The sequence below is a fragment of the Erpetoichthys calabaricus genome, chromosome 15, assembly GCF_900747795.2.
Source record: "Erpetoichthys calabaricus chromosome 15, fErpCal1.3, whole genome shotgun sequence".
Lineage (NCBI taxonomy): Eukaryota > Metazoa > Chordata > Cladistia > Polypteriformes > Polypteridae > Erpetoichthys > Erpetoichthys calabaricus.
The window spans coordinates 72025008-72046582 of NC_041408.2; the positions used below are offsets into that span (position 1 = coordinate 72025008).

Genomic DNA, 21575 nt, shown 5'->3' on the forward strand with positions numbered 1-21575 from the left:
TATCAATCAATATTTCATTGTCAAATTTGTTATTCAGTGAAATTGTAGGATTGCTCTGAACACTTTAGCATCCTTAACCCGTATCGCTGTGTCATCTACATGTTAGCTGAGAGGAATTAAGTAAACTATTTTAATGTGTAATTCATATTTTATGCATGACACATAAAGACTGGATTCCAGGATTCTTCTGCTTCTCGAACTGCGCAGAGCTGCGTTTAGAAGAACACTGCCTTTGCCACATAGTGCCATACAGCGCGACTTGTGTAGCAGTCAGGCAGTCCCTCGCACAAGCACTTGCGTCACGAAGGTGTGTCTCCAACGTCACCTAAAACGTCAAGAACTTACCTGCGCGGAAGGGATTCCTTCACCAAAACATTAACGAGAATAAAAAACATCACAACCACTTCTTTGGTGGTATCCAGTTTATGCCTACTGTAGTCCACGCGATATTTGTCACGCTCTGAAGACGAGGTTGTAGTTTGGGGCTTCCTGAACGCGCACTAGTTTGTTGCCAACGCACTCCGCTGTGGCGCGCACATCGAGAGGTACATTATAGTTCCGGTTCCGGGTGTTTCCTGGTTGCTGCCATATTTTCCGCTGCTTCACATTCCAGTATCGCTAGTAGCGGCGTGTAGTGATTCTGTGATTATCCTTGTTTTATACAGTGACAGTATAGTGGTTTTATTCGATAGTGTTTTATTGTAGTAGTTTAAAACGATAACATAACTGCAAACAGTCTGTTCAGGGACACTAACATCAGACGGTCAGAACTAGAGAGAAAGAAAGAGAAAGAGAGAGATGACGACGCGTTCAGAGAGGGAAAAAGCCCAGAAACTGAATGAACAACACCAGGCCATTCTGTCCAAAATGCTACGTGAAGAAGACAACAAGTACTGCGCCGACTGTGAGGCGAAAGGTAAGCATCGAGCTGTGTTGTTAATTTCTTTAGCGAGTGAAGTTTCTGTGTGCCTAATTGGAAACCGTAGATGTTGGAGTGCCCGCTTGCACCCGGCGTTACAATCCAGGCTGTCAGCGTCTCACTTCCTCCTTTACAGGCTATCGCTGGATGCTCTGTTTAATTCACAGGGGATTTCACGGGATAGCCTAAATGCCAGTCAGAAATTTTATAAAATTCCCGTGGTTACCGTTTAGTTTGTTGTTCACTGATCTTGATTTGAGCTGTGACACAATAACCTGAGTAAGCACAGTTCGGCTTCCTCCCTTGACAGTGAGCTGTCATGGTTGGAATGAAACCCGTATCCGTATTCATAGACGTTTCTGGAGGAGCGGCCGTGATGTTTCCTCTTCCCGATGTGTATTTTCCAGCTGTACGTAGTGCGACCTTGAAGTAAGTCCTGTGATTTTGTCTGTCAAGCCCAGTCTTGTAAGTTTAGCTTCAAATGTAATCAGTACGCCCACCAAAGGGTACATTCAGCCTTTTACCGTAATAACCACTACGCTCCCATTACATAAGGATGCCCCCAGCGTTAGGCTGTGATTATGCCTTTTAGCGTCTGGGCTGGAGGGACACGTTGACATACCTTACTTTGCTCATCAGTCAAGCCCAAGTTGATTTGTCATGCTTCACAATTAAGAACATTTTGAAAATTTATGTGACGTTTATTTTTTCGGGTGTCTTGCATGCTTCTTGAACTCCTCACAATGAATAAAAGAAAGCGGGATCCACTTGAGTGGTGGTCTTGTATAACAGACAGGTTTTTGGAGCAGTCAGTAAAGGTGGTTGAGGAAGAGCTAAAGAATAAAACTTAAAATGAAACTCATTAATGCAGTTCATGCAGCTCAATGTCTGCTATAAACTGAAAACTAGACAAGTTTCAGATGTGCAAGTGCCACTTTTCCTTTTTTGAGTTTTGGTAGGTTTTCTATAATAATTAGTAACTGTACAGTACATTGAGAAATTGACAATAATAAGTAGGTAGTTGCAAATATGATGTTGATTTATGAAAAGAAAACATGATGAATGGTGGTTCAGACATTGGGAGTGAAGCTTTTAGGTATACCTGGAGCTTCACCTCTGATCTATTTAGAGTTCTTTCTTGTGGTAAAGGTGCTGATGAGATGAGGGAAACAAGCAGCTGTCATGGGGGCCTATGTATCAGAATTCCCTTGTACTGGTAGTGAAAATTAAAGTGGAATGTAGGGAAATACTGAATTAGAAAACTGGCATCGAAGAAATGCCTCAGTGTAATGAGAGAGACAAACAAGCGCAGAGCCTGGCATACAATTCAGGAGGCCTATATCGTGTGTAGAAGAGGTTTGAAGGGAACTGACATCATTGCACAGGTTGTGGGCTAATAAAAAGATGTTTTGTGGAGAGTTATTTGCTATTGGTTTTAGTGTGCCTTTTGTTTGTTTTTTTATTTTTCTAAGTGTACCACATGTCTTTTCCATATTTTGAAGTAGTAAGAATAGACTTAATGAAAATAGAAACAGAGTAGTTTTGCTGCCTTGCAGATGCAAATTTTATTTATTATTTACATTTTTGGCTGACACTTTTATCTGAAGTGACCTGCAATATTTGAGATACAATTGATTGTTTTTTTCCCCCAGTTTGACCACATGGACACTGTCAGCCTTTACCCCTATGCCACATTGCCTGCATTTTGTGGTGTGTAGAACTGAGTGAGCCTTGACCAAAGAAATAGGGCCATAAATTATTATTGCCATAAAACATTATTGCAAAGTACCGTGTTGACAGTTATTAGATGAATGTGCAGAGTTCCAATGAGAGAGAAAGCAACACATTTCCAGAAATTAATGAATTAGTGTGCTGAAAGTCATGTAATGAAGAGAAATGTGCTAAAGTGATTTGTTCATATGGTAAAAAGTCAAAGGCTGAATTGTACATTGTAAATGGAAGTGGATAATACAAGAAGAAAGGCACTTACCTCCAATAATAACCAAGAAAATGAAAAGTAAGCAGTGGAAATTTAGAAGGATAACCACAAATTTTGATAATGGCAGCTATACAGAGTGTTGGTGCTTTTCATATTGACCACTCTCAAAAATCACTTTAGTCAGTGTTTAATATTTGGAATGTAAGAGGTCATGTTTATTATCTATCTATATATGCATATTTGAAGTCAATTAATCCAGCCTAGGGTCATAGGGGTTGAGGCCTTTCCTGGAGCTACTGCTCAGCACATCTTGATAATGTAGATTGTAAATCAACTGATACAATTCACCACATAGTGATCAGATACCTGCAAGGCTGAACCTTTGCAGTCTTCAGCTGTAATTCACTATGTATGTCTGACTGACCACTAGAGCTTCAGCTGCAGAAATATTAGAACAATTTTATGGAGTTGGATTACTGCCAAAAGTCTGTGACCGATACCACTCATTTTACAAGCACAAGTTACACTTTGAGTGCATTTTGTAAACTTGAGTTACATTTTGAGGGTGAGTGATGCACTTGAAAAGTGTTTTGTGATTTTGGCAGTGTTGATTCCTAGCGGCACAGCCACAGTGGTCTGCAACATGGCATGAGGACCATGCTGTTGTATGTGCGAGAATCAACAACCAATGTTTAGTTAGAAGTACAGTGCATGCAATGTGAAACCAATAAAATTAAGAGCTAGGTTTCCATCCAAGGAGTTTTTGCGAAAAAATATTTAGCGCTTCAATTTTTTTTACCGATATAGCTGATGGAAATGCTAATTATCGATAAAATGTTGTACATGTCGACATAATATTTTTCCGTTTAACTTTAGCGCATAAATTCCATATCGATACTTCAGATGTCGCAAAAACTACATTGGAAACACTTTTTGTCGGAAAAAAGGGCTTTAACGCAAATAAATGTGTCACATTTTCATCACGTGCAATCAAAACGAGAATGGCGGAGCGGTTCTCATGGTCTGATGAAAAGAGTTTTTTTTTTGATTAAACGTCGTTATTTTGTATTAATTCAAATTTCAGTTTTAATTAAAAACCTTAAGGGAAGCAGGTTACAGTACTAATTCAGTTGTTATCGCACTGAGAAGGGATGTTGAAAGGTAGGCTCACCTGTACAGATCCGATGCTGCAAACACAGCTGCATCATGGGCACTTCCAGGAGTGCCAACGCAATGCACCTGTCATCAACAAGGGCCTGGAGAACAATAGATGGCCACCCTTTGCGATTAATGTAATCGTGGTAGCCTTCCGTCGGGGGAAGAATAGGCACATGCGTGCCATCCAGCGCACCGTAAATCTGTGGCACAAGATGCACCAAGGAATTGCGGTATGCAATTTCATTGGCCTCCGCTACAGTCGGAAGTCTGATATAACGCTGCATTAATTTTTCTTTAATAGCGGTGCACACAGCATATACACATCGATGGACGGTAGTTTTACTAACCCCGAAAGTTTCTCCAACTACTCTATACTCGGCGCAGGTTGCCAGCTTGTAAAGGGCGATGGCAATCCGCTTTTGGGTTGGAACCGGTGGTCGGTGGCAACCTGTGATGGGTGCAACATCAGGACTGATGAATCCACACAACATCTCAAACGTCGGCCGTGTCATTCTAAAATGTAGCAGCCAGAGATTTTCTGTGAAGTGTCTCTCCACCACCTCCTCCCAGAAGGTCTTATTCCGTCGTCTCTCCCATACCCGTGGGTTTCGTCGCACTGGGGTACTTTCTTCGAGCTCTAGGGCTATCAGACAAGCAACTGCTTCATTCTGCTGTCGTCTTCGGATATTATGTACAATTCTAATTATTTGTGAAACTGAAATAACAGTAAGCTGGCAAATTTCAAAAAAACTGTCTGAATAATCTCTCCATTTCTTTGTTTCTTTGTTTAGTGGAGGGGGTGTAACGTGGAAAACAAAAGGTAGATAATTTGCGACATACACAAAATTATGTATGGAAACGGCTCAAGGGCAGATTTTTTTCGCAATACAACCAAACTTATGCGACAGTTCGTTTTGGGGGGATATGACGTCATCACGCACACCATTTTATCGATAAAAAGCCAGTTTGATGGAAACAGGCTGGAGACAGCAAATTTCGCACATTTTTTTTACGTATATTCTGTTTGTCGATAACAAAACGTCGCAAAAAACTGGATGGAAACTTAGCTAATGAAAATAGGAGTTTTGAACAGCAAAAACAAGAGAGGTTTGTCCAGTATCGCAAGTTGACTGTACCACTGCAGAATAAAAAAAGGGAGAAAAAAATAGGTGAAAACTATGAGTGAAATTTACATAGCTGGCAAATATTTGTATATCTACTGGCACTGCCAGGCAGCATGTTAGTTGGTATTCAAAATATGGAAAGCTCATGATACTTTGGAATGTTGAAACTGCGCTGAAAAAAAAAAACATAAAACAGTTGTGAAATCTGTCACCCCTACTGAAACAAAAGTCATGTAATGTGACATTCTCAAGGTGATGACATTCAGTAGCTAGTCTACTTTTGAACATCCCTATAGTCCTACTGTCTGCCAAACTGCTTTGTAACTTACTGAAATGTGTCTGTGCTTTTCTATGTGGAGAAAAACTTCCAAATGTGTGTGTGAAATTTACATTTAACAATTTTTCCTGTGTTCTTGTTTAACTTATTTAAAATAAGTCTTTATCCACTGTAGTAATTCCCTTCATAGTTTCAACACTTAAGTCATATAACCTTTTAATCAACTTTTGCTTATGATGAAGAAGGCTCACCTCTTTTTAATCTTTTTTCATACCTTATCCCCTGCATCCCTCGAATTGATGACCAAGCTGCTCTTCTCTGAACTTTTTTTGTAGTGCTTTGGGTTTGTTTTTTTTTGTTTTTTTGTAGCCTGGAGACCAAAACTGTACACAGTACTTTAGACGAGGCATCACCAGTGCATTATAAAGTTTAAGCATAACTGTCTTGGACTTATACTCTACACATAGTGTTATATAACCTAACCTATATGTGGTCAGACCGTATAGTTATACCACACTGCCGACTTGAACATCACATAAAGGGATCATTTTCCTGCAGATCATCTAATTTAGTCTACCTAATTTTCTGCATGAAATGTCCTGACACTGCACTCTATGTGGGAGAAACTGGACAAACACTCCGCCAGAATTTACACAGGTTCCACATTAAACATGGCAACACAGATGTTCCTGTAGCGGCCCACTTCAACAGCCATGGACACTGTGAGAGGGACTTTAAAGTCACAGTGCTTATGGGCAACTTCAAAACACAGCAAGAGAGAAAAGAAGGGGAAGTTAAACTCATGCTAAAATTTAATACATTACAACATGGATTGAATAGAGACAAGAGTTTTATGGCCAGATATGAGGATTGTTTACATCTCTGAGAATGATAGACAACCTGTCTACAGATCCACATTGTTTTGAAAAAACTCATTACAAACTTCAAAAGACTTTGTTGGACAGTTATCTTATCCAGAGATCTTGACAATACATTGTTTTTTTCTTTCTTGTTAAATTAACCCTAGCCTGAATGAATCTATTAATTTTTTACATTTAAAATTTCTCATTTAAAGATTTACCAATGTTGATTCTTGTCCTAGAGTGTGTATATAAACATAGAGAACTTCAGTCTCTGTATTACATCTTGCCTGAAGAAGGGGCCTGAGTTGCCTCGAAAGCTTGCATATTGTAATCTTTTTAGTTAGCCAATAAAAGGTGTCATTTTGCTTGGCTTTTCTCTTGCTTCCTCATAGAATTCCAGCATTTTAGTAAAACATGGCCTCCCTCTTCTGAACCCCTGCTGACTGTTCAGTAAAAATCCCATTCTTGTCATGTGTTACTTAATCTTTTCCTTAATAATTCCTTCCATTAATTAAAGTGCAATGCATACTAAGTTTACTGGCCTATAGTTCTCGGATCTGCCTGATCATCCTTTTTATATAACGGGGTAATATTTTACATTTTCTAGTTCCTTTGGTACTTCCCTAGTGCACAGTGATTTGTTAAAACTATGTATCATGGGTTTATATAACCTCCTTGTGCACTCTGGGATGCATATTTTCTGATCCTGGTGATTTATTTGATTTCAGCCTATTTAATCTAAGCAGTACCTCTTCGTCTACAATTTCCAAATCACTCAGTACCTCCTTAGTAGTCCCTGTTACTGCTGGAAAGTTATCCACTTCTTCACATGTCAAGACTTCGCTGTTTCACTGTGTGTATATTTTAATTCTCCTTTACTATTCCTGATATATTTCACTTCTTCATTGACTGTTTTTTACTGCTAAAATACTGAAAGAATCTCTTTGGATTATCTTTTGTCTGATCTGCAATTTTCCTATGTAATTGTCTTTTAGCTTCCCTAATAATAATAATTTAATATTTTTTGCTGCTGGAGTATGCGAATTTCCCCCTGGGATTAATAAAGTATCTATCATCTATCTATCTATCATCTATCTATCATCTATCTATCTAATATCCTTCTTAATGGTTATTCTTAGGCACTCATACGCCCCACGATTCACATTGGAGTTACAAGTCTTAAAATGCCTTATCCAGATGTTCTCACTAAGATGTAGCTCATCCTTCAACTGAAGAAGACATGTATTTAAATTCTTTTTAACATAAATGGCACCCACCCCGCCTCTCTTATTTTCTGTATCCTTCCTAAAAAGTGTGTAACTATCTATTTTCCACTCGTCCCCATTCTTGCTATTAATCTAAGTTTCTGTTATTTCTATAATATAATTATGTTCTGCTACATACAACTACAGCTCATAAATTTTATTTTTTAAACTTCTAGCATTAGGGCAAGCTATTTTGAATGTTTTACTTATTTTACTTTTGCATAGTGCTGGGCAGTATAACCAAAATTCTATATCACGGTATTTTTCAAAATTACACCTGTTTCACGGTATTCAATGGTATTTTTTTTCCCATGCATGAGTGGATGTTAACCACATTTTCCACTGCAATTACTGCAGTAGACTGGCTAAGAATAACCTATTCCACTGTTCATGAGAATTGTACATTGTACAAAAAAATATTTTAATGTGCACACAAATATTAATACAGGCTTGTATGGCCCCATAAAGTTATAGTTTTCACGGGGGATGGTACTAATGAAGAGAAGGAATCACACTGCATGACAGTTGCAGTCAAGATATTGAACATTTTTATTGAACAAATTTTGCAAACAACTTAAACTAAAATTTTGACAACATATTTTCAACCATCCAAAGAGGCATTTAGACTTAGTAAAATATCCAGAGGTGCTTATCAAAAGTTGTACTGCACTGAACATGTCTTAGAAAAGGAATAAATAGTAAATATTTTTTGTAAACCAACTGCACTTTGTTAATGTTAACAATCTCTGTCCACTGACATGTTAAAGTGATTTTTTAAACTTTACCATCATTAAACTGCATAATATTTAAACTAATAAATAATAACAGTAAAATAAATAATAGTGCAACTTCCAGTAATAATAATACTTCCAAGACTTCAAAGCCCAGGTGCATTACACAGTATTCACCAAATTAAAATAAAATCAAATTAAACAAGTGCAACTTGGTGATGACATCTTTACCAACCATCATTAAGGCAAACTGCATTAATATGGACCTTGCTTCAAGGTAAGCTATATACATAAAAAATAAAACTGCAAGTTGCATTTATAATGCTATTTGTGGTATAACCCTACGGAAGCATATTAGGGCCATGGTGAAGAAAAAAAAAAACTGTATGTCGAGAATAAAGTCAACATGTTGACTTTATTCTCGACATTTCCACTTTATTCTCGCCGTTTGTCGAGATTAAAGACGACATTTCCACTTTATTCTCAGTTTATTTTGTCATTAAGATAGAATGTCATAAACTAAACTTCATCCTAAAAATCAATGTTTAATTTACTAGATTTTCTCAAACCCCGTCATAAGTTAATGTAGCACATTAAATGCTTTGTGTTAAGTGTTCCCCGACCCAGTTGTTAATTGCTACGCGCTTCTTAAACTGACTTCCTCTGCACTAAGAGGAGGCGCAGGCAGCGATTGCCACACAGAATACATTCACTTCATGATATTCCTGCTCTCTGAAAATTTAGAATGCTAAGATAAATACTTGATATCATTTTCATGATGAAATGCATTAAAGCAGGTATTAAACATACACGGTAGTGTGGCGGTAGTGCTACTCCCTTGCAGTAAGGGGTCCCCAGGTGTATGTTCAGTGTAGAGAACTTTATGGCAGGTGTGATGAGGCTCCAAAAAAACTGGATGTATGAATGGGTATCGCACAGGTTTAACTGAAATATTGTGTAAATGTTGGGTGCGTGATCTGGTGGTCGGTGACACAAACACAGAATTCAATGGATGTTCTTCTGAGCGGACTTTCTTTATTGCATGCGTGCTGTCTCTGTCTGATGTACCTAACCCCCAGTTCCTATCCTTCCTTTTTCTTTCTCCACATAACCAATCAGCACACGATAAATGTCTTTGTGAAATTAAAACTAGTTATAAACTTAGACCGCAGAGTGTTCAGAACTTTAAGAAAATCTTCGTTTTACATGTTTAATTATGCCAACCATTCAGGGTTGCGCCCATCCCAGCAAGCATTGTGTGTGAGGCAGGAACAAATCCTGAACGTGGTGCCAGCACATCGCAGGGTGAATATGAGCAATACATACACTAGCAGGGTCAATATAACGTAACACAACCCCACATCCTACATGACTTTGAAAGGAAACTGAAGCACGCCGAGTAAACCCACCAGAAAAACATGCAAATTCAAGGCAGGGAACACCCGGGACCCCCTTGCTGCGAGGCAGCAGTGCAACCTCCACGCCACTGTGCCCCAACATGATTAATACATGTCTTTAATGCATTTCATCATGAAAATGATATCAAGTATTTATCTTAGCATTCTAAATGTTCAGAGAGCAGGAATATCATGAAATTAATGTATTCTGTGTGGTGATCGCTGCCTGTGCCTCCTCTTAGAGCAAGAGGAAGTCAGTTTAAGAAACACATAGCGATTTAACATGGCTCCGGGAACACTTAACACAAAGCATTTAATGTGCTACATAACTTATGACGGGGTTTGAGAAAATCTAGTAAATTAAATATTCATTTTAAGATGAAGTTTAGTTTACGATGTTCTACTTTAATGACAAATTACGAGAATAAAGTCAACATGTCAACTTTATTCTCGACATTTCTGTTGAGATTAAAGTCAACATGTCGACTTTATTCTTGTCATAAGCATCGAGATTAAAGTGGAAATGTCGAGAATAAAGTTGACATGTCGTCACACTATTACACAGTACCCAGGTACATTACACAGTATTGGGGGGAAAAAAACTAAAACAAGTACAAGTTGTTGTACTTGTTTTATTATCCAGTAGTATAGAAACAGTATTCACACATTTGAACATAATGGTCCACATCCGACCTTTTAAAACCAAAGTATCTCCAGACAACAGACACGGCTCCTTTTTTCGGCAAAAGTTCTTCTGTGTCGTCATGTTCAACTTTATTGTCTGCTTCAGTTTCGGAATGTTTTCTGTCCATTTTCACCGTTCAATACCTACACTAACGCATGTACTCTGTTGTATGCGTGTTTAGCGGTGCAGCAGTGAAAAAGGTCCCTCCTTAAACAATTTCCCGCTGCGCCACGCTCTGAATGTTGTTTAGGCTATTTAAACCGGTGTTGCGATATAAGAAAAATCCATATCATAACAAAAATAAAAAACGATTTTTTGTGTGTACCGGTATGCCGCCCAGCACTACTTTTGCACTTCTACTTTGACCTCATGTTTTTTATTTGATACATGGGTTCTCTCTTTGGTCTTGTATAATATGCATCCAGTCCCTTTCCCTCACAACAGCCTTTTCCTCTTCAGACAGAAACAGCCGTTTTCACCACTCCCACTTGACATTGCTTGTTGAACTGAGCACTGTCTTGTATAGTAAAAATTATTTTGCAGGGAAAATGTGAATTAGCATTTGTGACAATAGATGGCGCTATACCAATGCTTAACCCGACACAGATAGAGGCAGGAGGCACATTTATAAAAGCACAAGCTTTTTCTTCTGTCGTGGAGAACGTCTACCCTGTTCCCATGAGCCCATAACACAATACTTACTTTCTTTCTGCCTTTCTTTCTTTCTCTCTCCTCTACTTCTCTTCAGCAAGCTTAGTCTCCCTCCTTCCGACTCTGGCACACAGAGTAGTCTCTGCACCCCCTGGCAGCACCCCCGGATTCCAACAGGGCTGTAGAGAACTCCTTCTCCCATGAAGCCCAGTGGGAGTCTGAGGTACCACTGCAACCCATGGGGGCTGCCAACTAGCATCCTGGGGGAGGCTCTGTTCTGGATAGGCTGCCTCCCCCAGTCCAGCGTCCCAGCTGGGCAAGGGTCCTGGCCATCTGCCACACATTAAAGCTTTTAACCTCATTTTAAGTGGCCCGAGCAGGTTCAAGAAAGTCGCAATCACACTGCTGTGGCCGGCATATAAAGTCTGACAACAGAATATGCTAAGGCCAGTGTTGTTGTTTTTAGATACTTATTTGGTATTTTTTTTTTTTTTTTTTTTTTTTAACTTCTAAATGTTTGACAATTTTTTTTTTCTTCCTGACCCTGGCAAATGGACAGACACACGGACAAACACACATAGACACTTGTCCTTTAAGGTGGATCAGACCACATTTTTGCAAAAAAAGAATCGAATACAATTTTCTTTTTTATCATAGTCTAACCATATTTTATATCTTGTTTATGTTTATCTGTCTGTGCTTTCCTGTACTGTTTTTTTTTTTTTTTTTTTTTTTTTTTTTTTTTTTATACACTAGATTGCTGATGTTTGCAGTTGATGAGTTTCAGAATTGATAATCAGTGTTTTAAGTTTTAATTTTGATTAATTTTTGTATTTTACATTTTTGCCTAATTAAAAACTATTCTTTCTTTCACTAGAATATTATTCAAAAAAGATGACAAAGCTTAAAAAGTAGATGTGCGTCAGACTTGTATTGGATTGCTCTTTGATCTTTGTCACCTTTGAGCAAACAAATTTATGCAAATTGAATAATATTTTCATGGTAATGAGAATGGAGTGGATAGTGACTGGTGAATTATTTTTATTTTCTAATAGATATTTATATGGGAGATTTTATATTTAAAGTAACTAGGGGGTTCCGCCCCCTGCTCGCTTTGCTTGCCCACTCCGGGTTTGGTTTACCAGATATACAATTTAAAGAGATTGTCATTTTCATGTTACATATGCATTATTTTCACTTTTACTTTAAAACTTTTGTAAAAACAATACTTGTCCTTTATTTACGGCCCCGGCCGTGGTTACGTCTCTTTCTCGCAGGACGTATAACACTGCTTGTGTTGTGAAATGGGGGTGGGGGTTTGTGGTAGTGTTAGGGTGGCTGTACTCGCGCAAAGAGAAGCAGTCGGAATATCTGCTGGCGAGCTGCGTGTTTTGCTTGTCAGCTGAATGCATGTTAAGGAGATGCCGTCTGATCATCTGCTGTCTTTCTGCTGCTGCTGTTGCGCTGCCTGTCAGTCATTGTAAAGCCTGTACAGCAGCTGTCCTTTTGCCACTTTGCGTTGGAGGGGGGAATTGGGCTACGGCGGCTGAACGCACGCAAGGAGAAGCGGTTGGATCATCTGCTGGCTTTCTGCTGCTGGCGAGCTGCATGTTTTGCTTGTCGTTTGTCATTGTTTTATGAGCTGGGAGCAAGTCAAAGTATCTCTTGCAGGACTTCAAATTGTCTTCTGAGAAGATCATGTCTTGTCTCCCTAGTCTCCCTCCCAAAGATTTTTTTTTATAATATAGAGTGATATGGTTAAATCTCTTGTACTGTATTTTTACTTATATTTAGAGATACTGTACTTATTTCTGAAATATTCAAAATTACAAATAGCTTAATCTGAAAAATATAAAATGCCTTCATAAATCATTTGCATTTGTACAGTACTTTATATTATAAGTAACATAAATATGCTTGTAAACTGTATAACTACTACACTAGTTTGAATGAAGAAGTAATGGAATGGAAGTTGTATAATGAAAATCAGAGAAAATTCTTTTTTTTTTTCTGAAACAGTTCCTTATCTTGTAAAATTTCACAGACATTCAGATTAGGTAACTTTATAGATGATTGCAATAATAAAAGCAAATGGAGTATAAATCTATGAACAAAATGATTGTTTAGATACATTATCATTTGGAGTAAGTTATTTGCAGTTAAACTGACATTCTCATTTAGATGCAATACCAGTGTTTATGTCGTGGCGCAGGAAAGGGAAAATACTGGCATAAAACTTTCAAATGTCTTTCTGGTTTCTTGTGGGTATACTGGAAATTTTACCCATTGAAAAGGAAGAATCTTTAAAATGGTGAAATTCACAAACTAATCAGGTAGTTTAAAATCATCTCATGGTAGAATAGCCCTAAAAGATGTCTGCCTTTATGAGATTTCTGTTGTATGTCACATTTTCTTTTTTAAGCAAAATTCAGTTGCATCTTCAAAACTTTAAGATGTTTATGTTGCAACTTGAAAATGTCAGTATTTTCCGTCACATTTATTTGCTGAATACTTGCCTCCATTGTTCACCTCAAGTGTCAGAAATGAATTTATGCTTGCCCTTTATCCTGTACAGTGTGAAGCTCACAATATTAAAGCTCCAAACGTTCTCTGAAACAGTCACTTTAAGCAACAGTGTGACTTTCCTCAAGTACCTGAAAGCCTCTGTCTTGCTATGCAAAACACTGCTTACTCCTCTCCCACAAACACAAAAGAGGCAAGAGAATGGTTTAATATTTTTTTCTTTTTTAGTTTGCTTTGGTGAACTTCTCTTGTTCATTTGACAGTGTTGACTCAGGCTGCTATTTTTGCTACCACCAAGCCCTTGGTTGAACCAGGCCTAGCCAAGTTTAGTTCCCAACTATAACCTCCCAATTGACTTCTGTGATTCAAAAAAAAAAAAAAAATATGAGGGTTGGTAGTAAATCCTGTAAATGTTACAGAGAGTCCAAAGATGATGGATATAGAGCCAAATCACTTTGTTTTAATGATTAGTCATCCTTTTTATTTTTAATTTGGGGTAAGAATTATAATTCAGAAATCTAAATGGTGCTTAACTGGAACTCTGATGTCTGATGAAATCAAGATAGATTAAAAAGCTAAAGAATCTGAAGTCGCAACTATGTTATACTTAGTTTGCAAAACATAACCTATTTAGTTCATATAAAATGCATGGTTAATTCTGTGTTGTTCAACCTTTACACAAACAATTTTATTGCATATATGTTTAAGTTGAGCAGTTCAGCATTGTTCTCACCAGGCTATTTTTCATTACTGTGGAGAAAACTTTTAATATTTAATTTTGATAATCACGTTGTGTTTTGATAATTAACATTCAGAATTAAAGGTATGATTAGGGTTGAATATCAAATAACTTTTTTTTTTGTTTGTTTTTTTTTACTAAGTTGACTTTTTTTAGTTTTATCAAAATAGTTATGTAATTTAGCATTATTTACTTCATTGTTTATATATTTTCTTTAACCTTTTCAATTAAACGTTGTATGCTTCCAACAGTTTACTTTTATGCAGCCCATGGCAGTAACAAATTCTGCCTTTGTAAATAAATTGTGTGGAATGTAATGATTTTATTTTTTTATTCTGAAATAGGTACATGTGTTATACAGTGCTGGGCACAAGTGTATCTTGAGTCCTTATAAACAGTTCTTTCTACTAACTATTGGAAAAGTCAGTATATTTGTTTAGTTAATGCTTATATTTGTGTGTAAATATTTATCTTTGTTAAAAGATCCTCTTTTCAAATTCTTTAATACCCACAATACATTCTGCGTATCTGTTACCCATATGAAACAATGTCATTACAACCCACTCTTGATATAAATTATTTGAACGTATTTGTGATATGCAGTTTATTCTTGTACTTGTAAGTAGGTGTAGTAAGACATTCTGAGTCACTCCTTAAAATATATTTTTTGCATTTGTTCAGGGACGAAAATGCATACATATTATGAATAATTTCATATTTGTTTAAAATATTTGCATTGTGTCTTAACTGAGACAAGCATTTCTTTTTCCACTAGTTGCAGAGCTACCTATTTAGCCATTTGTGTGTCACTCAATCCCATAATACAGCATATCAAGCAGGGGGGGTTAAAGGTGCTGGAACTGCTTCTCTTTTTTTATCTAAACCATTTATGTAATTTAAAATGTTGCTAACTCCCTGGTTTAGATACTGTATGCTAGGATTGGGTGGATTTAAGGATGCTTTGGTATAAATGTAAAGTTTTACCCATACTAGGATGTATAAATATTAGGTGAGGTTACAACAACATACTGCAATTCAGAAAGTTGAAGTACAATGCGAGAATGACTTTTATGGATGAAAATCGGAAGAGACCTCTTGTTTCAGTATCACGATTTTTGAATGCTGATTTGATATGTATTGCTTTGTTTAAAAAACTGCGATTATGTATTGCTATAATATTGTGATTTATAGCTAATTCTTTTTGTTTTTTCTATTCAAAAGAGTTTTTTTCTTCTATTTGATATTTTGACATTTTCAAGTCATTGTGAATAATACAATTAAATATATATTTTAAATGAAAGTCATGTTAGCACCAGTATGACTTTCATGCATGACTAAGGTTTGTAGGACATAAGAGGATACACCCTTCAGTTATTTGATGTGATATTACTATAACATAACCCTGTGTGGCTTCCTAAGGACATGAGTTATATGCCAGGGAACCTCTTTTTGCTTAACTGTTTTAATTCCAATTTAGTCTCAGTGTATGTGGGGACCTGCTGTTTCTGAGAAAAAGTTGCACAACGGAATGACGTACCTCAGCTGGAGAGTAGGGGCTGGGCGATAAAGGTAATTATCACAAAATAACTTTCCCTCAATAGAAAAATTAGACATGGACGATACAAGTCCATAGAACTTATTCCATACATGTTTTGACAGACAACATGGAAAGCCAATGATAATAAGAATAGTGCCGCACCAAACAAATCACGTTAGGTTGACGAACACAGCAATTTTGTTTATGTTCTCCTTGATTTTAAATTTGAAAGCTGCTTGAATTTGTACTGAGGATATATGCAGAATGTTTTTGTCTGTTTATTTGTGGGTTTGTTTCACAACCATTTAAAACAGTTTGATTCTATACAAAGGAAAGGAATATGGTATAGAGGTAGTATTTTTGAGATTTTATTTTGTATTAATACCTACTTTATTTATTTGGAACTGACGAAAGAATTTACGTTGTGTTCTTCTGTAAAAAATTAAAGCTTTAAGAGTTTAGTTTTACATTTAACATTTTAGATTTTTAGAATTAAGATTTTATTTTATTTATTTGGTGTAGACCAACAAATTTATTGTTTTCTCCTGTCAACATTGAAAGCTTTTGACTGGTCAGAACAATGCGAGCAGAATCATGGAATGGGAGATTATTACCTATTTAATTTATTTGGAATTGACCAAAGAATTTAGTTGTGCATTTTGTGTTTTCTTGTAACACTTGAAGCTTTTGACTGGTCAGAATTAAGATTTTAGTTTATTATATGTACTTATTTTATTTATTTGAAATGTAGTTGTATAATGTTCTACAGTACATTTGTCATGTTCAACTTCTGGCAGAAAATAATATTTAAGCCAAAATTAACCTTATGGTATATCTTCATATCTCACTTAGGAGTAAAAAGGAACCTTAAAGCTTGACAGAACTAGTGATTTTTAATTTCTATCGTGATATATGTCGATATCGACTGATATGAAAAAATTTATCATGATAAGGTTTTTTTCCCCCATATCTCTCAGCCGTACTGGAGAGTATGGATCATGATGTGGAATCATGCATTCTCAACTACAGTGTGTGAGAGAAGGTCCTTGTAAATAAAATGTACAATACATTTTCTGATCAGTTGTACCTTATCACAGCTTCTGGGGAATTGATTTAAAGTTGTGCCCTGAGTTTGATGCTTACTTGGCATAGCCCTGGGCTTGGTGCCATCAATTTACTGTCAGGGGGCTGCTGAGCAAGAGGCATGCAAATATTAGTGGTATTGTCACAATACTTGTAAAATTTTCCATGATAAAATCATTTGGCCATAGTCATCTCAAGTTTACTTTGTGCAATCCAAAGTGAGTCCAGACTTTAAATTTAAATTGCGATGTCTGTGCACAAATCTGATGACAACTTTGAAAAGTCATGTTCTCGTTTTGCACTCTTTTCCGGGCATGTGTGCCATCAGCAAAGTCTGTCAACAAAATGTGTCCGTGTGCAGCAACCACTTATTGACATTATTATAGCAGCATAAGTAAATATATGTACTTTGCATTCTAATTACAATAACTACGTAAGTAAATGTTACCATGGCAACAGCAAATGCCCGGTTCATTGTAATTTATATTTAATGGTCTATGGTAATTAATCACATATTATGGTTTATGTGTTGTTACACACAGATAAATTATGTTGATTGGAATGCCCACATTTTACTTCATGAAAAAGTAGATTTTAATTATTGATTAATTTTTTTTTAAATCAGCCTGATGATCTAATAACTGCCATATTTCACAATCAGGACTAGTAAATGAATTGAGTCCCAAAATCCCTAAATTGACATTAGAGATGTTGTAAACATCTGGTTTATTGCTTCCAACATAGCAGGCAAGATGGAGTGAAGCTTGATGGAGATATTCCTGACCTGTCAGCCAGCTCCCTGAGAACTGACAACAGTTAGTCAATGTAAACGGATGACAAACCAAAAATTTCCTTTAGTGCACATACGTAGCATTGTCCCCTTTAAAATCAAAATAAAAGTCTGTATGTCATATTCATAACTTTTGAGGTATAATATATTTGTCATATTAACACACATTATAATATTTGCTCATTGTATGAATTATGTGTGTGAGTCTTCATTTAGCTGGTTTAACTACATTTCCCTGCTAGATCAAGGGTGCCGTCATTTCCCAGTTTCTCCAAAATGCTGCGTACACATGGGTCAGAGTTGTCGTTAATATACGCAAGCTTTTTGTCAAGTTATCCTTTATAAATTCTGATGTTTGCCTATGCATGTTTTGAGCCTCTTTTTGTGAGTATACAAGCTTTATAAATGAGGCCCCAGGAGATTAAAGGAGCAGGTGTCTAATAAATTTGTTTAAATGATTGGGAATTATTAGAATTTTCCAGCTTTACTAAGAATCTTTTGCAGTCAATTCGATTATTCACCCTCTGTTAAACTAGCTTCTTGATTTCACCTAGAAGTGAACTCTTGATCCTTTTCACCTATTCACATACTTTCCTTTAAACTATTTGTGCATATTTCTCTCTCTCACACACACAAGGCTAGACATGTTCTATGTTTTTTTTGTTTTGATTCCCTCTAGTAAATAGGCATTAAAAGTATTTTTGCAGCAGCTTAGCACTTCAAATGTAATTTTACAAAGTTCACCAGTCTTCATCTGTGTTTTTACATTTTTAGTGTGAAAATAGTGAACGTGAGAATAGATGTAACACTTATTGGCAAGAATCTCTCCTGCATTAAATAGATTTGATATGGCAACTTTCAGTGCATCCCTTGACATATTGTGGAATAAATTGTCTCCATGTATACAAAATAAATCTAGTCAGGATTTGCACACTGACAGAATCTCTCACATATCTGTGCGTTGTTCAAAACCAAAATGGGATATATATTGTTCCTCCTGACTCATCGATTCAGCTATTAGTACGCTGGAATAGAATTTACCAGAAAATCCATTCTCCTGCTTCCTTTTTATTTAAAAAGAAGAAAAAAAAAGAACCAAAACTACACACAGCTCAAGAAACAAGTTTATCAAGTCCAGTGATTTCAGTATTTCCCAATTAATCTCCTCAACCCCTGCTTTTTAACTATAGCAGTGACTTCAGTAACAGATAGACCTAGACCCATCCGGTGTGTCTGGCAATGCCTTTTCCCAGCTTTGTTCTTATTTGTCTGCCAGTACCTTTTAGTTATATCCAGTGACTATATTACTAACGTAACATGGAAGGCCCCTTTATCACAAAGGGTTTCCTTTGCATGTGCTTTCATCAGCATATCACAGGGACACTGATATGATGGACACTTAACATTCTGGCTAATACTCCAGCCTACTTTTTCACTGTCAATATAATAAACAGTCTATTAAAAATTCATGTCCCTGATTAGCCGTAGTTCATGTGCTGTATTGTGTAGATGGTTTGGTTTTTCTCAAGTCTTGTGCTTTATCGCATATTTTGATTAACCATGATTTGCCTTTGGCATTATTGCTTTGAATTTTAATGTTGGGCACTTTTTATGGTGTATTGTACTCTTTGAACAAATGTGTGGAACATACATTTCCTCTTGTCTTTTTGCCCTGGTTCTTTCTTTTTCCTGACAGAACCTTCACACTGAAATACTTGAAAGTTTGTCTTTTAACTTGGTGAATAAGATAACAATTGTTTATTTTATTGTGCACCTTTTATAATGTGCAGTATTCACTTCAGCTTAAAAAAAAAAAAAGAGCCACAGTAATATATAGTAGTTTGAGTGCTTTTACATGTGTGAGGATTAATACTGTTTATAAACCTAGCTGTCTATTTTATGTTGGAATTAAGTGTCTAGAGTGGTAGCAATCTCGTACTTTGGCATAGACTTTGACAGTTGTTAGTATAGACCTGGCCTATTCAAATGGCATCCTGCAGGCCACATGCAGCCCAGAAGCAACTTCCAAGTGGCCCAGCCTGTGGTCCCACCAGAAATGCAGAGAAAAACCGAGAAAAATTTTGCAAGCTTCAAAAATTCCTACATAAATTCCAATAGTAGTACAGACCATGAATGCAACACTCTGTGTAGTCTAGCAACATTCAACCCGTGATGCAGCACATTGTTGTTAGACTACTGTCCCCACTTCTAGACAATGATACTGTAACATCCTATCAAATAAGACACACAGAGGAACCACTTCTCCGCGGGATCTTCAAAATGCCTCCTGGCTTTTTATTTGGTGTGCCGTGCTATAAATTGTGCCCTGTGGTGCAGTGGTAGGGCTGCTGACTCACAGTAAGGAGGTCAGGGGTTCATGGCCCATGTCCTCCCTGGGTGGAGTTTGCAAAGAGCTTTGAGTAGTAAGAAAAACACTATATATACAGTCATATGAAAAAGTTTGGGAACCCCTCTCAGCCTGCATAATAATTTACTCTACTTTCAACAAAAAAGAAAACAGTGGTATGTCTTTCATTTCCTAGGAACATCTGAGTACTGGGGTGTTTTCCGAACAAAGATTTTTAGTGAAGCAGTATTTAGTTGTATGAAATTAAATCAAATGTGAAAAACTGGCTGTGCAAAAATTGGGTTCCCTTGTAATTTTGCTGATTTGATTGCATGTAACTGCTAAACACTGATTACTTGCAACACCAAATTGGTTGGATTACCTGTCTATGAAGTGCAAGGCTTAACGAGATATGTCCAATCATGAGAAAAGGTATTTAAGGTGGTCAGTTGCAAGTTGTGCATCCCTTTGACTCTCCTCTTGAGGATCCCATGCTGTCACTCTTCAAGCAACTCTCAAAAGATCTGAAAACAAAGATTGTTCAGTCTCCTGGTTTAGGGGAAGGCTACAAAAAGCTATCTCAGAGGTTTAAACTGTCAGTTTCAACTGTAAGGAATGTAATCAGGAAATGGAAGGCCACAGGCACAGTTGCTGTTAAACCCAGGTCTGGCAGGCCAAGAAAAATACAGGAGCGGCATATGTGCAGGATTGTGAGAATGGTTACAGACAACCCACAGATCACCTCCAAAGACCTGCAAGAACATCTTGCTGCAGATGGTGTATCTGTACATCATTCTACAATTCAGCACAATTTGCACAAAGAACAAGTATATAGAGGGTGATGAGAAAAAAGCCCTTTCTGCACTCACGCCACAAACAGAGTCGCTTGTTTTTAGCAAATGCTCATTTAGACAAGTCAGATTCATTTTGGAACAAAGTGCTTTGGACTGATGAGACAAAAGTTGAGTTATTTGGTCATAACAAAAATCGCTTTGCATGGCGGATGAAGAACACCGCATTCCAAGAAAAACACCTGCTACCTGCTGTCAAATTTGATGGAAGTTCCATCATGCTGTGTGGCTAGTTCAGGTACTGTTACCCTTGTCAAGGGTCAGATGAAGTCAACCCAATATCAACAAATTCTTCAGGATAATGTTCAAGCATCAGTCACAAAGTTGAAGTTACGCAGGGGTTGGATATTCCAACAAGACAATGACTCAAAACAGTTTGAAATCTACAAAGGCATTCATGCAGATGGAGAAGTACAATGTTCTGGAATGGCCGTCACAGTCCCCTGACTTGAATATTATCGAATATCTATGGGATGATTTGAAACAGGCTGTCCATGCTCAGCAGCCATCAAATTTAACTGAACTGGAGAGATTTTGAATGGCAGAATGGTCAAAAATACCTTCATCCAGAATCCAAACACTCACCAAAGGCTATTGGAGGTGTCTAGAGGCTGTTATTTGCAAAAGGAGGCTCAATTAAGTATTGATGTGATATCTCTGTTGGGGTGCCCAAGTGTATGCACCTGTCTAATTTTG

At 37.0% G+C, this 21575-nt stretch overlaps 1 protein-coding gene across 2 annotated transcripts in view; it reads left to right on the forward strand.

Annotated features, from left to right (window-relative positions):
* The first annotated feature begins 565 nt into the window (after nucleotides 1-565).
* The window catches only part of smap1 (small ArfGAP 1), a 190711-nt gene continuing 169701 nt past the window's right edge, over nucleotides 566-21575 (forward strand). The window contains exon 1 of one of the 2 annotated variants that reach the window (XM_028821026.2): nucleotides 566-916. In XM_028821026.2, coding sequence (XP_028676859.1) covers nucleotides 799-916 — 118 coding nt within the window. In that variant the 5' untranslated portion in view covers nucleotides 566-798. The remainder of the gene's footprint in view (nucleotides 917-21575) is intronic. The other variant, XM_028821027.2, reaches the window with a different exon arrangement.